The 19,529-nt window shown below is 40.9% G+C and overlaps 1 protein-coding gene across 2 annotated transcripts in view; it reads left to right on the top strand.

The window, feature by feature from the left end:
• atp2a2a (ATPase sarcoplasmic/endoplasmic reticulum Ca2+ transporting 2a) overlaps positions 1 to 19,529 on the top strand; it is a 35,409-nt gene that overhangs the window by 1,343 nt on the left and 14,537 nt on the right. For both annotated transcript variants that reach the window (XM_088302142.1, XM_088302134.1), the window contains exons 3-5: positions 47 to 129; positions 9,197 to 9,301; positions 9,997 to 10,135. In XM_088302142.1, coding sequence (XP_088158268.1) covers positions 47 to 129; positions 9,197 to 9,301; positions 9,997 to 10,135 — 327 coding nt within the window. The remainder of the gene's footprint in view (positions 1 to 46; positions 130 to 9,196; positions 9,302 to 9,996; positions 10,136 to 19,529) is intronic.

Raw genomic sequence — 19,529 nt, 5'->3', positions numbered from 1 at the left:
ATACCTATCTTTGAATGATTGTTTAATTACGCTCTCTTCCCTGCAGGGAAATCTTTATGGGAGCTTGTCCTTGAACAGTTTGAAGACTTACTCGTCCGAATTCTTCTGCTGGCTGCCTGCATTTCTTTTGTAAGTATATCCAGTCTTTTCCTCCACTCTTTGGGGGTTGAGTCCATTCGTGACCTGATGTTTATCAACCTTACCCTTGACTGTTGTTCACGCATTTGTAGTCTTAAGCACTTACAGAAGCCAGCCATACATCCTGAAAATAGCCTCCTCCTTCCATGTCTTACTGAAACAGTGTCAATGTGCAAGTGAAAATTGGAGATGGTATTAGCGCTGAGCCCTGTGTGATTAATGGCTGATATATGGTGTAGGCAGCGCATGGTGCTGACATGTGAACATCTTCAGTCTGTTTAACTCGTATGAAGTTACATGCACATGTCGGGGATTTAAACACTTGAAGGTCTTGCAATCCTTTTGAGGAATAGTGACTACAGCAGCTGAGTTGTATTTCAGTTAGCTTTGCATAAGAAAACTTCATTCTCAAGATGTAAAGATCCTAATAATTATTATAATCAATAAACATTGCACAAAAGTGAGATCTTTATGCTTGGTTGTCTGGTGACGGTTGTTTGGCTAATTGCCCTCTTTTTGCTCTGAATGAAAATTCTTCAGCTAACTAAAGGTTTTGCTTGTATACTTTGTGGAAACTTGCAATACATTGAAGGGGTCATTCTAATTTTCCAAGTAAACAAAGATATGTTTCATTAATGTTGATATGTAGGACTGACATACTGACAAATATGCAGATTTATAAATGTGTTGCGGTTGTTTGAACATAAACCGCACAAAAAGGAATGACATTTTGTTTTGGAGATTAATTGTTGTAACAACGCTTTTGGCAAATTGTCCTATACAATTTTAGATTATGTCACATTTGTAGAGATGCCAAATGTTCGGTATTATCCATATTTTGTGACTGGCAGTTTCCTTATTTTCCACTGTTACGGGGGAGGTTGAAAGTCTTCAAACGCTGAGACAATGTGCTCTGTATTAACCTGGAATATATGTTGGTCTGTTCAGTGCCGCTAGTAATTGGGTGACAGAAGATTTAACCTCTACATCTTCCTGTGTACAAAACTAGTGTCGCAGCTCTTCGTGACTGCGTCTGCCACTCACCGGCTGGCTAGAGTGGCAGCAGGGGCTCCTCCAGAAGTCCTTAATCATCGGTTCCATGGCAGTGAATAACTATTCTATAAAGTATCATTGACACAATAGGAGTACAAGTCGTAATTTACAGGGTAAGACGGGCAAAGACTCAGCTGTACTAAATTGGTGCTAAGCGATCATTAAATGTAGTCACGCAACATCAGAATAAATGATTGATATTATTAAAGACTTGCTAGAATGGTGTTTGTTACATTGGAGAATAACCAACTATGATTAAATAAACAGAATACACAGCACCACACAACACAAAACAATGTGATCAGGACATGCTGAGTATTTGGTGGATTGATTGTTTGAAGGAACAACATGTTGGCAATTTAACAATTTATTTATTTAACAATCAGGAGCCTCAGTAAAGTGTGAAGAAGCGTACACAGCCACGACATCCTCCTCATGCTGTTCACCAGCCGGGTCACATATTGCTGCGGGATGTCATCCCATTCTTAAAGCAGCATTTGTCAAAGTATTCAGTTTGGTTGTGGTTCAGTACATTACATCCTCTCTAATTCTGGAGGTTGTTTCTTATAAATCCTGTGTTGTGTGGGCTTGCGTTGCCATCTTGGCCATTGGGCGCTGAATTGAATACATCTGTCTACATTAAAGTTACCCGCGACGATGAGAAGCCCATTTTTCTATTGAGAGAGAAGCTGCCCCACACGTTATTCTTATTGGTCAGCAGTCATCATAGGGCCCTTCACAACTTTAACATGGCCTTGCGCACAATCTGTGCCAAACAGGTGCACGAATAGAAGCTAGAGCGACACAATTAATCGACTTTTAATTGTGATCATGAGTTTGGCTGCAATGGTTAAATTGACCTGATCGTCTGTGATATTTACATTGAAAATGCAGGCTCTGCTGCATATATGCGAATGGGAGAGGGACAGCGAATACTTGGTTAGGGCTTCATGAAGCAGCCTGAATAACAAGTGAGTGCCCCATGCAGCGGGTGCCCACCATCACTCTGTAGACTGATTACGAGTTGTGCCGAGGGAAGAAAGCAAAAATTGGAGATGAAGAGCATCATGGTTTTGAGCCGGTGCCTCATAAGAGATCATCTATTGTATGGGCCAAATGACTGCGCTCTTTAATAGCAAACTGCGTTCATTCAGTTAGCCCTTTGTGAATGTTTGGGTACATTTGAATTAATTACAGCAATGGGCACGTCAGTAAAGTTTGTCATTCGTCGTTCAAGACTCTTTCATTTTCATCTTGCTACATCCACACCATTGAGACTTTCTTGGGACTTCCTGGGCCAACCTGAGCTCTCAGGGGTTGTATTTCGTGTCATTGTATGTCATCTGGAAATGTGTATTAGTTTGGCAAAAAAAAAATGTATCTTGGATCTGTATCTTTTCTCCTTGAATTTTGTGGAAAGGAAAATTCTATTGAATCTTTGAAAACTCAACTTTAAATATAACTTGAAAGGAAAACGAGGGAGTAAAATAAGAAGATATTGCAATAATATAAATTGAATAAACAAATACTGGCTGTTTCTGCGTATTTTGGCCTCTTAGAGGCAGTGAAGTGTTATGCGTGGTACACACACAGAATAAAAGCGAAAGGAAGTTGTGATTGAACTATATTAATATAACAAATTTTTCATAGATTGGGAAGAATTTGTGCCTTGGATTAGTGTTATTTTACCAGTGTATATGCGTTTATGAGTGAATATTTGTTTTTTGAACGACTGTCTCTCAAAGTCTACGCCAATTTCCCGTTAGCATTTCAATGGTATCCCCCATTCTTTTAAAAACGAAGCATGTTTTGTTTTTAAATGTACAATGTGTGTGTCATTCTCTTTGTGTGTTTAGTTTTACTGTAAACTCCAACTAGGGTCTCAATAAACAGCTGAGAGCATGCTCAGCGACAGCAGAATCACATAATCGCTACCTCACCGACGCTCTTTGGCTGGCTCACTCGTCGCATGCTTCCATCCTTCGGCGGAGGTACGCCGGGGGGGGGGGGGGGAGCAGCTGTCAAAGTCGTGTCGACGGGCATTATGGGGTTGTGCCTCTGTTCTCTGCTAGGGAAAGAAAAAAAGAGTCTATGAACACGTTCATGGATGGTGGGGAGAGAGCAGTATGGTCCGTCTATTCTCCAAATAGAACTGTAGGTGGAGTAACACATTTGTTTAATTAATAACGTTTGCTAAACAGCTACTGGCCTGACATGAGTGGAAATGCTACGTATACTTTCTTATATTTCCTCCCTACTAGCCATTCCTTTTTTTTTTTGCCATTTTGATTATTTGTGCGTGCCACATCCAGTCTCTCGTCATAAGTAGGAGGGCACTCTTCTCATACTGGTCAGTGCCGAAGAACCAATTAATTGGCAACATAGGACGTTTCAGACTATGCGGCAAGATGGACAAAATTTCGGACATGCCAGACTTTTGTCATCATGCTCATAGATTATCCCAGATGCCAAACAGCCAATCATTTTGAGTAGGGCTGGGCGATAAACCAAAAATTTACCGTTACCGAAATTTAATACACTGACCGACATCATTTTGCCCATGTCGGTAAATTCGGTGTTTAAAAAAAAAAAAGGAAGTGTCGTCAGTCTGCGGCTATGTAGATGCTCCTTTAAGACGGACGGCTACATCGGCTGTAGTCACGTGACTCCACCCCGCTGAACAAAAAAAAAAAGAAAACAGATGCGGTCGTAGCTGGCGATTCAAATCCAGAAGCAGCTGACACGGCTGAAGACGAAGTAACGTTAGTTGAAGTTGTTCCTGTTGCGCTTGTCCCGAAAATAATTTGACATCTGTCGTTTGGGAATGTTTTGGGTTCCATAAAGACGATGTTTGAGCAAAAGAACACGAACTGCAAAGTGCGTCGTAAGCACCCAAAACAGCGCGAACAACCTTTTCTTTTTTGCCACCCACAAGACAAACATGCTGTGCTGAAAGTTCAAAGGGAGAAGCAAGGTTCGACCAGTGACAACAACCCATAACGGAGGCGACACCATACGAGAGAACGTCTAAGAGGTGGACGCGATAGCCTAGCACATGGCTAAAGATTTAGCTCCCCAAGTTACCGTGGAGCGCATAGGATTTAAACGGCTCTTGAAAGTAGCCGATAAGAGGTACGGAAATATCTGTCGCAAACCGTACTTCCCAATATGGACAACATCGCGCAGGGAGCGTAGACATGTCAAGCATTTTGCAACCACATCCGACTTGTGGTCGAGTCGCAATATGCATCCCTGTTTGAGCCTCAGTGTGCATTACATACGACAAGTGGCGACTGCGCACCAGAGTACTCGAGACGGCACATTTACCCGATGATGCACAATTGTTTATTTGCGTTTACTTTTTTCCTATTTTATTTATCATTTTATTTGCCAACCACACTAGCTCCTTTGCACATGGCATTATTTATATTGTTTACAAGAGACCTTCACACAAATCTAGGCCTTTGCACATGGCATTACAGCACCTTGGCGCAATGTATTTGCAGAAAAGATTTTGCGAGAGGTACTCCTTTTCTCCTGTTGTTTGTGACATTGTTCAAGTCATGCAAAACAAGCTATTTGGAATGTTTATATAAATGATTTTTGTAATTTTATTTTTCATTGAAAGTAATGTGTACCAGTTGATCAATAAAAAAAACAGTTAATATGCATTTCCTGCATTTATTTTGATTTTGGTCCACGGGCGGAAATTTATTGTGCATTTATCGTTATCGAGGTAAAATTGCTTAATTTACCGCGATATTGATTTTAGGTCAAATCGCCTAGCCCTAATTTTGAGTATGTCACACTACACGTGCTACAATGTTGCAAGACAACTCAAAACCGGCTATGATACACTACGTTTTAATGCGACACCAAAATTGGTCCAGATTCATGTTGTCTGGCGACTGTCTCAGTCAAACATAGTTGGAATATCCATCCATCCATCATCTGTACCGCTTCTCCTCACTAGGGTCGCGGGGGGTGCTGGAGCCTATCCCAGCTATATTCAGGCAGTTGGCGGGGGACACCCTGAACTGGTTGCCAACCAATTGCAGGGCACACAGAGACGAACAACCATCCGTGCTCACACTCATACCTAGGGGCAATTTAGAGTGTTCAATCGGCCTGCCATGCATGTTTTTGGAATGTGGGAGGAAACCCACGCAAGCACGGGGAGAACATGCAAACTCCACACAGGATGGCCGGAGCTGGGATCGAACCCACACCCGATGCTGTCTCTCACTGTGAGGCCATCGTGCTAACCAGTTGGAATATTATTATTATTATTATTATTATTATTATTATTAATATTATGGCAAACATTGAAGCTAAAACTGATTAACAAACTTCCAATTGACATAGATAGATTCCTGGACAAGTCAATTTGTGCCGATGCGCATGAAAAGTGGCCTAAGTCTATAACTAACTCTTACAAAATTGGGCTGATTTTATTCATGTCACAAATGTCTGTTCGATGATATGCTCTATTTCAATATATAGGTGGGTTAACTTTTTTGTTGTCACAAACCTGCATATGTAATGTTTAATCATCTCAAGTTGTGGACTGGTGTGATACTGGTTTGGCTGGCATGTCTCATGTTGATCACCATAGTCCAAGAAATTTTTATGGTGTTTGTGTAAATTACTAGACACATGGAAAATTAGAGGGAATGTTGATTAAGGCTTTGATCACACTGCAGGATATGATGCCCAATTAGGATTTTTTTTTAAATCGCTTTTTATAACAAAATTACAAATATTATTATCCATCCATCCATCGATTATCTGTACCGCTTCTCCTCACTAGGCTTGCGGGGGTGCTGGAGCCTATCCTACCTATCTTCGGGCAGTAGGCAGGGGACACCCTGAACTGGTTGCCAGCTAATTGCAGGGCACACAGAGACGAACAACCATCCGCGCTCGCACTCATAACTAGGGGCAATTTAGAGTGTTCAATCGACCTGCATTGCATGTTTTTGGAATGTGGGACGAAACTGGAGTACCCGGAGGAAACCCACGCAGGCACGGGGAGAACATGCAAACAGGAAGAATTGAAGGGATTGAACCCCGGGCCGCTGCTGTCTCTCACTGTGAGACCATCGTGCTAACCAGTCGGGCCACCGTGCCACCCCAATTGTTATTAATATTATGATTATTACTATTCCAAGAACAAATGCAACTTCACATTGGCGCAATGTTTACGGAAATTTATTAAACTTCACAGGCTAAACCCAACCACCATCTTTGTTGAATCAAGAAATCACTTTAAAGAGAATCTGTTAGACAAAGTGAATATTAAATATTAACAACAAATGCATCATGCCACGATCCAAAGAAATTCCATAAAAAAGTGATTGAAATCAATCAGTCTGGAAAAGGTTACAAAGCCATTTTCAAGGCTGTGGGGCTCCAACGGACCACTGTCAGAGCCATTATTTACAAATGGAGAAATCTGTGACTTGTGGCAAAGTTTCCCTGGGAGTGGTCGACCAACTGAGATGACTTCAAGAGTGGGAGGACAACTCATCCAGGAGGTCACAAAACAACCTAGAAAAGCATCCAAAGAACTGCAGGCCTCGCTGACCTCAGTTAAGGTCAGTGTTCACGACTCGACAAGAAAAAAAGAAAAGAAAAAATGGCTTCCATGGGAGGGTTCCCAGGCAAAAACCACTGCTGTCACAAACGGACACAAGCTTTGCATCACCTTTCCGAAAAAAAATCGCAACGATCCTCAAGACTTCTGGAGAAATATTGTGTACGCTGTTGAGTCAGAATTGTAACTTTTTTGGAGGGTGTGCTGCCCGTTAAATAAAATAAAAATGACACGGCATTGGATTAAAAAGAACACAATGCCAACAGTAAAGCATGATGGTGGCAGTGTGATGGTCTGGTTCTGCTTTTCTTCCACCGGACCAGGACAACTTGCTGTGAATGTCAGAAAAATTAATTCTGCTGTTTAGCAGCAGAACCTGAAGGAGAACGTCCGGCCATCAGTTTGTGCCCTCAAACTTAAGTGCTCATGGATCATGCAGCAGGACAAGCAACAGCCAACAAGTCCACCCCAGAAGGGCTCAAAAAGAATACAATTAACGTTTTAAAGTTCATGCTAAAAAAACCTCTAATATGGCAGTGTTGAAAACTACGAGTGGTACAGAATCGCTCCACAGTGGCGTGAAAGACACATCACCAATTATTGCAAATTTTGGATTTCAATTATTGCTGCCAAAGGTGGCAGAACTCACAGTTACATTGAGGAGGCAATTACTTTTTCGCATTTGGCCAGATAGGTTTGTATTATTTAGCCCCCTTGGTAAATAAAATCATCATTGATATTAAAATTGGTTTGATGAAATGAAACCAGTGATAAATATGAAAAAAAAAAAACACAGAAATCAGCAAGGTGGCAAATACTTTTCACAGGACTGTCACTCTCGATCTTGCCGGTCAGCATTTGTAGGATTTTTGTGCTTAGTGTGACTGATATTTTTATCAGTTCAAAGGCCTCTTGTTTTCACCTGTTTTCTTCTCCTTTGTCTGCTATTGCTTTTCATGCCGTCCGTGCTGTACTGGCATCGGATTCATATCCAAAGAGGCTTGGATCTTACTTGAAAATCGGAATTATGCTATTCACATTGCCCGGGAAAAAAATCTTATGAAAAATCGTAATAGATGTGCACAATAAAGATCGCGTAGGAGCACAAACCGTTGGTGCAGATGTACTTTGAATTGAAATTGGTATACATATTAAAGTTCTTTTAGTTGCTTTTGTCAAGGGGAATTGTGATGTAAATGTATGAGTCACATTAAAAGAAAATCCCCCAAAAAACTAACAACACCTCTACAAGGATACGCGCATGTGCAGCTGGTATGCAGTGTACAGCAGGGGTGATATGGAGGTGTTAGTGGTTGCCGAGTGACAAGGGAACGGAGCCCCACTCAAGACCAAATTTGGGCCCTTACTGCTCAGTATGTTCATGTTTAAATGACCTGTTTAGAAGTCATCAAAGCTGTAAAACATGAATTATGTCTAAATCAACGGTTCTTCAAAACAGTCACATAGAAAGAGAGGAGCGTTTAAGGTTTAATGACTAGTTATTGAGACAACAACGTACAGTTTACAACCCATACGTCGAGAAGAAGGAACAGTCATGCTTGGTTTACTTGTTACTGTTCAAGTTTAAAACACATGTTCAGACAAGTGATGCCTCTCGGCACACATTTACACAGAAACAAGCTTGAATCTAACATTTCTGAGAATCCTCTTGTAATCTATTGAGTCAACTTTCGGGTGATTCATTTATTTTTTTTAAATAGCAATTACTCATTGAGATATTCAGTTTATGAATGTGTTATTGTCAAAAATCACTCATAATAGTTTTCAAACTCTAAGTGGGTCTGGAATATATACGGCCAAAAGTCCTAGTCGGTTATTGTGCCTTTTGGTGCTGCGAATTCATTCCTTCTTGTGACGGAGGCCGCATGCCATTTCTTCTTCTCCTGATTTTTAGGGTTTGGTAAATATTTCCGGTGCATTACCACTGCCTTCTAAAATGGAGTGCATGTGACAATATGCCCCAGTCCATAAAGATGATGCTACTTACACCACTTGGTTTGTTAGTTTTTTGGAAAAATGTTGACATCTCTGATGCAAATGTTAACATTTGTGACAGTTATCTAATGAGAATGAATTTATCTGACAGACTAATCAGTCCTGAAAAATTTGTGTGTGTAAAATATTTTTCCGATTTGCATTATGTTGTAACATCGCAATCTAATCTGTGTTAAGAGTTGCCCTGCTGCACTGTTTCACATAGCATAGCTCTTTGATACGTCTGTTGGATATTAACTGATAGCTTTAGGACACCGATGGTTTTTCTTTTTGTTTGTATGTTTTGTTTTTTTTGTTTTTTTGGTTTGAAAATGACCCAATTGTGAATCAAATGTTAAGGTCAATGTCATGTTTTTTTGGCTAGTAATTTTATGTTTCATGTGCTGGTTTTAGGTTCTGGCCTGGTTTGAGGAGGGAGAAGAAACAATTACTGCTTTTGTGGAACCTTTTGTAATTTTACTCATTCTTATTGCCAATGCCATCGTTGGGGTGTGGCAGGTGAGTAGTTCTCAAACATTTCCTTTCTAAACTCATCGCAATTTATCTTCACACATCTCATCTTGTGATTTTGGGGTGATATGATAATTTCCCCAAAAACTGAATGCTCCTATCCACACGTGTATGCAGAAATCATAAATACTGTTGTGAACTTTGGCTCTCTAATACAATAAAAGTGCACATTTCAACAACAGTTGCTGAAACCTAATAAAACTGCTCAGATTTTTTCGTTGATGCACAAGACGCTGTTTATCAACAAAACTGTTTTTGTATTATAAAGTCATCGGTGCATGAGTAGACATAATTAGGGCTGTAGCATTCAAATATTTTCCGATTGAAATTCTATCGAATAATCGGGTATTTTGTTAAAAATAATGATATTTTTTGCTTGGTTGAAGATACAGAAGACAAAAGAAACATTTACACTTAACAATAGACGGACAACTTGTTTGCATTTTTAGATAATTATTTTATACATAAATTTAAACTTTGCTTAGCAGCACACTATTTCCTTCTCTTGAAACGGTGTGAGAAGTTACATATTGGTCTGAGACAAAATTACGTCAGAATAGCAATTTTGACGGCTAAAACAATACATTGAGTAAGCCTGGTTTATTAAAAAGTGGTGATTGGGATCGGCAACTGTGTCAGACTGTAACAACATTGTGACTAAATTGAGGTTATGCTGATTTTAGGAACGAAATGCAGAGGATGCCATTGAAGCGCTGAAGGAGTATGAGCCTGAGATGGGGAAAGTATACCGACAGGACAGAAAGACAGTCCAGAGGATCAAGGCTAGAGACATTGTTCCTGGAGACATAGTTGAAGTTGCTGGTAGGAAAATCCGCTCCGCTATGTTCTTATACATATGGCAAAAGTGCTTTTCTCATGAGTTCAGCTTAATGTGTCTGTTTACTAATATGTTACAAAGTAGGTAACACATTTGTAAAACTTGTATGCAACTGTAGTTTATAGTTGAAAAGGAACAGATGAATTTCAGATGACGGCAAATGCCCACAATAGCCCATTTGGAGAATGCTCTAGTTAGGTGCTGAGGCAACAACAAAAACCTAATAATCTTTTTGTATATGTATACATGCATGCATGATCATACATCCACACATTCAGAGTGGCTTATAGGGCATCATACAAATTCTATTAAGGTCCACTTTTACTTAGTATATGTTTGGGTGTATGCGTTCACATCACATGTTGACTCGGCAAGCTCACAAGACTTAGTCCTGTGCTGCATCTGAACTTGTGCTCGTTCATGCTGATGTCCAGGCAACCCTCCCACAGTTCTTCCAAAAGGATCAATTGACTGAGGTGCCGCGACGTTCTCCGTGTGAGAATGCTGAAGTCTTTGAGCTCTAGTATTATCTTGAAACTGCGTTTAACCCTTTGCCTCTTAAGTGATACAGAATCATTCTGTGTGTAGTGCTTGCTTTTATTTATAGCCCATCATAGATGGTTTGGATTATGGAATGCTGTATTTATAGCAGGCACTAGTGAAGATGACAGGTGTCTGGTCTCAACCATGTACTAGATGCCCCTTTGTTTAGTTTTTGGCACACATGGTGGGTTACATGAATCTGTTGTAACCTTGAGAAGGACAAATGTTTCGTACATTGTTGTGTGATACAGTTCATTTGATTTTGTGCTGACACTTAGATGTAGTTGTAGTGTCACTGGTGAGCCAGAGCCTCACATGCAACGCATGTGTGCGTGTATGCAACGCATGCCCATGTTTGGAACATGAGCATGTAACGCAGCCGAATAGGAAGTAAAAAGTGAGGATCTATCTACTGGTTTAGACTAGAAGTAGACTGTACTTTGGCAAAGTGTATCTTTCATTGCTAATTATGAAAGCGCAGTCTTTCCTCATTTTAAGGAGGAAGAGGAGAGAAAGAGGTATCTTCCATCGTTAATGCAGTAAATGCACAGTATGTATCAAGGCTTCCTCCATTGCCTTCATGCCATTAGCTGTAAATATTGCTGCATTCGATGTCGGGCTGCCACAAATGATGATATTATATTGGTAGTCGACTAATCACCAACTGTAGTCACGATGAGTCGACTAATGGGATCATATGTAAATCGTGGTATGTCGCACCAGCAAGTAGCTGCTCTAACCATAATTTGTTTACAACTTGAATTCTTAAAGGTATGTCGAAATTAATGAGATGATAAAACATTTAACTTTGATTAAACTTTGCCACTTATACAAGCAATTCTGAGATGTTAAAAAATGATGTTGCTGTTTAAATTGAAGGCAATACTGTGGCCTTAAAAGTTGTAGTAATTGTAATTCTTTAGTGCATTTTAAAATGGAACCAAAACTATAAACTTTGCAGTCTTGCACTAATACTACAAAGCTATCTATGAATACAAAAAGAAATAATACTTGAAAACAAATTTCACTCTTCTTGGGCACCAAGCCTTTGTTCAAATGTAAGAGGTCGCGAAATCGGAGTACGGTAGTAAATTAGGAAAATGTAATGTGCCAAAAAAACAAAAATTTCCATTGGTTTTGAATTTTGTTTTTATTTAGATTTATTTAGGATGTGAGTAGTCAGAGGGCCGATTAGATGGAATACCATGAGGCTGTGTGTCAGTCTGATGATCTCTTGAGTTTCCGAAGTGCCGAATTGGCCTTCTTGACAGTTAGCGACCAGGTGACCTGCAAGACCTCAGTAGAGGCACATTCTCAGTTGCATCCAGCGGGTGCGTCCGGCAGTCGAGCGACGACCTCCTCTTAGCAGCATAAGCTCGTCCGGAATTGAGTTAGCCACTATTGCGGTCGAATCGGGCTGCTGATAGTTGATGATACTGTTTCCCATGAATAATTCCCAATTATTCTATAACATTTTAGTGGGATATCCAAATACCAAAATAATCAATAGCTGCAGCCTTAAAAACATGTTAGAAATATTTTAAATTTTGAAACAAATTCTCCCGTCAGACAAGCTCTGGTAAGCAGCCGCCATTTTCAATCACTGCGCATTTGCGTCAAGACAGCATGTGCAACCCGGATGCAGAAGGGCAAGCCAGCAAACATAACCTAAGTCTGGGTAGTGGCTCCATGCAATGGTAATATGCTTTAGTTCACATGTGTCAAACTCAAGGCCCGGGGGCCAGATCTGGCCCGCAACCTCATTTTATGTGGAACGCAAAGGGCAAATCATCTGCATCAACTTCCTGTTTCTAGCATATTTTCTTCACTTTTAACAACACTGAGATATGAGATATTGCCATTTATTTGTTACCAATCCTCCCCTTTTAAAATAAATTGAAAAATTGTTGAACAATTACTTACTAGCTTCTGATTTCAAAACTGGCTTTCCAATCAATTTATATGGGTTCACAGTTATACCGGCCCTCTGAGGGAAACCACAACTACGATGTGGCCCGTCCACAAAAATGAGTTTGACACCCCCGCTTTAGTTCATGCAAAAACACACAACAAGCCCTCGGGAGTAACAACCACTCTGGTGATTTTATTCAATATTCAGTCTTTGATGTGTGACAGGCATAAAAAGATAGCGTTCAACTCAGTGATTCCGCAGAATTTGGAGGCTCTGTGTCACCGTCACCGATGCATTCACAATTTAGAATTTTAATGTTTGTTTGAGGGGCAAAATACACATTTTGCGTCACAAACTGCAATGCAAAACTCCCGATTTTGAGCCTTAGCTATTTACAATGCTGTAGCTATTTATGTAAGAAAGTACAAAGTGGTCAATATCAAGAAAACCTTTGGAAAATGTCTCGATCAACTCTTAAAGTGTGTGTAAAAAATGAGTTGATTTTTCAATGCTCATTATTTCAAAAACCCACTATTAATCAAAATAATATGCAAAAAATTATGGTCGGTCACAACAACGTAACTTTTTTTTAATGTAACTGTAGGTGAAGTAATAATTTATAGGGTGCGCCTCTCCAACAGGAAGGTGCCATTTTTCACTGCCATCTTCATGCTTCGGATAACCGAAGGACACAAACCTGTAATGCACTTACTTTGTCACTTCTGAGAATACTAAAAGTCGTTTGTAATATTTTGCTTGCACCACTGCTGAAGAAATTGGTGGTACAGTGAAACCCCGCTACTTCGCGGTTCACCTTTCGCGGGTTCAGTGCTTCGCGGGTCTAAAAAAAATATTCAAAAATTAAAAACTTTTTTGCCCGGGCACGATCGGGGTTCTCCATTCGCTCCGCTCCGCGGGGGCATTGTAGTTTCGCCGAGCGGCACGACGGGGTGCTGGAGCGGTTAGACGGCCGGCGTGCGGCGAAGAAGAGCGTGGGCGAAGAGGAGAGTGGACGAAGAAGAGCATGTTCCCCCGGGCACGATCGGGGGCGACGTTTCGCGCGGTTCGGACCGTACCAGAGCTCCGGCCGGCGTGCGTGGCAGTTAAGCCGAAGAGGAGCACCTTCCCCGGGCACGGGCGGTGCCAAGCGGCCCCTAAGTTTAACCGAATGGAAGCTCCGGGGGAGAAGGGCAGGCGTGTGTCACAGTTAAGCCGAATAGGAGCACCTTCCGCCCGGGGCACGAGCGGGGCGAAATGAAACCGAGTTCAACCGAACGGAGACACGCTTCGGGGGAGCAGGTCCGGCGTGCGTGACAATTAAGCCGAAGAGGAGCACCTCTTCCGCCCGGGCACGAGCGGAGCGCGAGGCTGTCAGTTATGAATGAATAAATAAATAAATGAAGAATGCCACCTTTCATTTCACAGGGCACACCGGACGGTGTACCAGCGGGTAAAAGTCGAAGTAATTGAATAAATACAAAAATAATGGCTGGGGAATAAAAAAATAATACGTTTTAATAATAATTTGGTTTTTTTTGTGATAACATGAATTTCACTCTCTCTCTCTCTACCCGTATTCTATATGGTGTACTGTATACAGGGGGGTATACTGTATACCTGTATAGGTTTTTTTAAAGCATTTTTGAAGGGGCGCCGCTACTTCGCGGATTTTCAGTTTTCGTGGGTGGTCTCGGTCCCCATTAACCGCGATAACCGGGGTTTCACTGTATACTCTGTGAAGTGTGAACTCTCTGCGACACATTAGTGTGCGTCGTTCAAAATGCACGCGCTTCAACCTTAGGTTGTTGCAGTTTATTAGTTCGATGGCACTTGATTCTACACGGTCTACCGTTTAAATTGAAATCTCATGAGCTATTTCTGTTTTCATTGAGATATTGGTCCAAATAAATGTACCTGTTGTACTAACTAGTGAGCTAACGCGGATATAGGACATGCGGCACCAGAGCTTAAAACTACTCTTGCTTCACTTAAATCACCAGTGTGGAAATATTTTTGCATTCCCATAATGCGTAATGTTGAAAGTGTTTGCATTGTCGACAAGAAGGCCACAGTGCGTATTTGCCATGTGCGTCTACCATATCCCGCACAGGAAACACTACGAACATGGCAAACACATTTGTTGGGGCATCACAAAGATGTACCGTATTTTCCGGACTATAAATCGCGCTTTTTTTCAAAGGTTGGCTGGTCTTGCGTCTTATACTCTTAGGCGACTTAAAAAGGTAATTTTACAGACAGCCACAAAAGGGCACTCTCGACTTAAGCACCAATATCTCCTACTCCTTAACAAATTAAAATGTAATAAGTACACATTAGCTTACAAAGACAACTAAGAACGACTGAACACAAATGTCTCCCAAAATAAAATCATCTCCTCCAGACTACAAGCTGCAGGTAATAAAATTTGCTGCTGAAAACTTAATCAAGCAGCAGAGATAAAGTTTGCAGTAAATGAGAAACTTGTTAGAGACTGGCGAAAAGCAGAGGCAACGCTTACTACGATGAAGAAAACAAAGCTAATTGTGGTTCGAATGCTCAATGACCACAACTAAAAGAACAAGTTTGCCAGTGGGTGCTTGAACAACGTGCTGTGGGAAGAGGCTTGTCTGTGGTGCAGTTACGTCTCCTCACTCTGGTCGTTGCCAAGGTGATGAATATAAAGCACTTTGTGGGCGGGCCTTCTTGGTGCTTCCGCTTCATTCATTGCAGCCGCCTCTCTGGAAGTGCATGAGCAAGTGTAAAAAAACTGCCAGCAGATTTCCAAGACAAAATCGCTAGTTTTCATGAGTTTGTTGAAAAACAAGTAACGTGACACCAGATCACATCATCAAAATGGACGAGGTCCCCCTCACTTTTGACATCCCCATGGATCGGAATGTCTCAGAGAAAGGGCAAAAGAGCGTTCATATAGTGACAACAGGTCATGAAAAATTCACTTCAACGGTGGTGCTGGCATGTTGTGGCGATGGATCAGCACTGCTATCATTGGTCATTTCCAGACGAAAAACCACACCAAAAATCCAATCTTGCTCCATTGTTGTCGTGGCTGTGAATGAGAAGGGGGTTGCATGGATCAAGAAATGATCAACCCTTAGCTTATCAAATGCTAGTCTAAGCATCTGGATGGCTTCTTCAAAACATGTAAAGCCTTGCTTGTGAGCTTTAAGGCACTATTGTTTTGCTTGTGGGATGACAGGCGAGCATAACTTCACAGCAAAGGGTGCGCCATGCAACTTTTCTGCAAGCTATGGAATGGATTGTTAAAGCTCGGGCTTCTGTGACAAAAGATCTGTCTTGTCTCAATTCAGAAAGGCTGAGATAATTGGAACTGGAACAGATTCTGAGTCTGATGACAGCAACGCACAAGGGGCAGTTCCGCTTTGTCTTAGTCGGAGTTATCCAGAAGTGATACAGGGGACAAAGATTTCAAAGAATGTTTTGATTTGGAGGGAGATTGTGAGTTATTAATTATAGTCAAGGTAAACTTGTTTTGTTCTTCATGCTATAGTTACGTAAAAACAATTTATTATGTTACATCCTTAACACTGGACAACTTTTGTTTTCATTGATATTTTTTGTGTACGATACATTTCGCCACAGCTGTTTAAAGTAGTTGTATAACCTTCATTGTGTTATCATATCGTACATCAGGGGTCTTCAATCCTGTTCCTCGAGGGCCGGTGTCCTGGTCGTTTTTCACCTCTCCCTGGTTTAACACACCTGAGCAATCGCTATCTAGCTTCTGCAGACCTTGCTGATTATCTGATCATTTGAATCAGCTGTGTTGCAGCAGGGAGAGATGGAAAACCTTCAGGACACCGACCATCAAGGAACAGGATTGAGGACCCCTGTCGTACATCTATCTATTCAGCCTGTTCTCTATTATTTAATTAATGTCATAACTTACCTTCCAAGATAATGTCTGGTTATGATCTTGTATTTTGTAAAATAAATTATCTGCAAAAAATATGACTTTTATTCCAGAGCCACTTGTCGTCTGGAAAATACGATACTTGCGTACTAAGAAAACATCACTCCAGGCCTCATCTCGCGCAAATGCTTTATCTAAAGCTACAGTTTTTTTTTATTACAGCAGACCTGCAGCATTATTCGCCGTGTGCGTTTTGTGGGCTCAATGTATTGCAGGTTTTCAAAAAGTATATTTCAAAAAATTAAAATTGATACATATATATACATATCTGTATGTATACATGTGTGTATATGTTACATTCCATGTTGCCCAGTAAAAAACAAATTTGTTGGTGGATTTCTGTCCATTAACAGAGCAGCAGATCACAGTGGAAATGTTCTGAGTTGGCTGTGAGGTTGTTGGGCTGGTGGGTAGAACAGCTCTGTGAGAAGGGTGGCAAGTGGGAGGCTCTCATCTGCTCCTATTGTGTCCAAGAGAGATGGCCTTATAGGGAAGCACTTTGTGCTCAATGCTCAATGCACATTGACCCTACCCATCAGCACTGCACCCTTCGGTAGGATTCCAGACACTGTGGATAGTATGTGGCCTTTAATGTGGTCTGCCAAGCGTCCAGAGTCACCAAGGGACTGTCTTTTGGCAAAGGTTCATGACTTGTCAGCAAGACTGAGATAAATGGCCTCATCTTGCTGACGGGCTGTTGGCGTTATAAACTTTGCGTGTAGATTTCATCCAAAACGAGTGGATAAAGGTGGCACAAGGCAGGAATCAAAGACAGTGAGTTAAAGTGTGAGTTTTCACTTTAACAAGGAAAGCATTAATTTTTTATGCTTTAAATAATTTCATCCATAAAAATTATGATAATTTGTATTTTTCTATAGATGCTGTATTTTGGGGTTTTGTCTACTAAGTCACTTTGTTTATATATATATAATTGCATCAATCTGCCAAGCACCCTGTTAGTTTTTGTTGCCATGGAAACCACAACACAGTTGCATGCTATGTTAAGGCTGAGCTGGCGGCTGCTTAAGATTCATACCGGCAAAAGGCAAAGCAGAGATTTCAAGGAGACTGTGCAGTTATTGCACAACAGAAGTCAGACCAGTCCCAAAGGTTTTTGCATCCTAGTCAATACTAGACACGGAATTCAATCCTGCTGTCAGCTGTACATTAACAATAACACTGATTACATTTACTGATGACATTTTTTGCGGCGCTTTGTTTATCGTTAATAAGGCTGGTTGATGCAGTTGCTTAGGCCATGAGCTAATCACTGCGGTCCTCTGCACTATATCCTTTGAACACTTCAATGGAGGCAGGGTCTTACTAATTCCATGTGTGTTGCTCTGTATAACATGAAGCAAAATGTTTGCTATGCATGAGTTCGAATTACAATTTCACCTTTATGTAGTCTTTGGTGGAAATAACAATAGCTGCTTTTCCTTCATGCTCTTTCAAGGCTCGAAATGTGCTAGTTCGCATTGCAATTTGAGAACCCAGCGAGAACCCACGCAGGCAGGAGGAGAACATGGAAGCTCCACACAGAAATGCGGCACCTGGGGTCAAACCCTTCTCCTCTGAAGTGTCAGACAAACGTGCTAACCAGTCATCCACCGTGCCCGCCCTCACATAAACTAAAGGTGTCAAAATGTATCGATTAATCTGCAACTATTCAATTACCAAATTGGCAACTATTTTAATAATTAAGTAATCGTTTAAAGTTTCTTTTTAACTTAAAATTGTCTAAATCCTCTGATTTCAGCCTCTCAAGAGTAATTATTCTCTGATTTCTATAGTCCTTCATGAAAGCAGGCTGATTTTATGTTTAATACAAATGAGGCATTAATAAGCATCCATTTTTACTTTGGAAAACGAGAACCAGTAACTGGATCCGGTTCAATAAGTTGGTGGATACGACATCAGTCCTTCTCGTGTGATATTGCTTAATTGGTCTTTAGTTTTTTTTTTTGTTTGTTTGTTTTTTTTTTATGTTATTTATTTAATCACTAAACATTCCCCAGTCACCTGACACTCAAGAAGAGCACAGCCGAAACTGCAAATATCTTTTTGTGTGTTACCGAAGAAGACCATTAAAAACTTGGGCTCTCATTTCCGTGCAATTTTGAGATTCACTTTACTAGGGATTACGAATGTGTTTCATGCTCTTCATGTCTGATTTTGTTCTTCAACTTATGAGTTTGGAAAAGAGTTACTAATTTAATTTACAAAGTGTTTTTCGGAATCATTTGTGGTTAATTGATTGAACATATGTTAGGTTTCAAAGCTTTATATGTGAAATATAATTTTAGAATATTTTTCCAAAGATATGGTTGTGATTATTGTAACCCCTTTTCGAATTTTACTCATTTGACTGTTTGGGGGATCAACAATTCCCACCTAGCTCCGACATGAGACTGTGTGAGGGGCCTGCCTTGAGTTAGCAATCTATAAAAGCTGATGCCACTTCCTCTTTATTTTTATTTTTTTTGTTGTGTTTGTTACTGCTTTTTGTTCTTCCTCTGGCCGGACGACAGGCCTCTTGGCCATTTGCCTGTGGTTTGGCGCTCTCTGAGGTCCCCCTTTTTCCCTATTGGCCACATTTCTTTTCTTTCAAGAATCTTTTTCTACCTCTTTGGCGGTGCGCCCAGTGCTCTCCAGTCTCGTGTGTTTATCCTGCAAGGACGTGGACGTGGGCATCAACTATGCCCCGTAACACTGCTACCGAGCCCTACAAACTTGTCGGCCACACGAGCGCTGCAGAACTGACACCAGTGCACCTCTGAAGAGGGCCGGAGACTTCAACAGCCAGGTGCACCGCATCCACCTGTCTCACATGTGACGCAAGACCACATTTTTCTAGTATTTTTTTTCTTTTTTTCCATTTCTTCTTTTTTTTTTCCAACTTCTTGCTGGCATCTCCTATCTTTACCACTTGGTCAGCTTGACTGCTCGGATCGAATCAGGATAAACTCCT

This window comes from Idiotropiscis lumnitzeri, chromosome 1, assembly GCF_059441095.1.
Source record: "Idiotropiscis lumnitzeri isolate Australia: NSW breed Sydney's pygmy pipehorse chromosome 1, RoL_Ilum_1.0, whole genome shotgun sequence".
Classification (NCBI taxonomy): domain Eukaryota; kingdom Metazoa; phylum Chordata; class Actinopteri; order Syngnathiformes; family Syngnathidae; genus Idiotropiscis; species Idiotropiscis lumnitzeri.
This window is presented reverse-complemented; position numbering and strand designations above follow the sequence as displayed.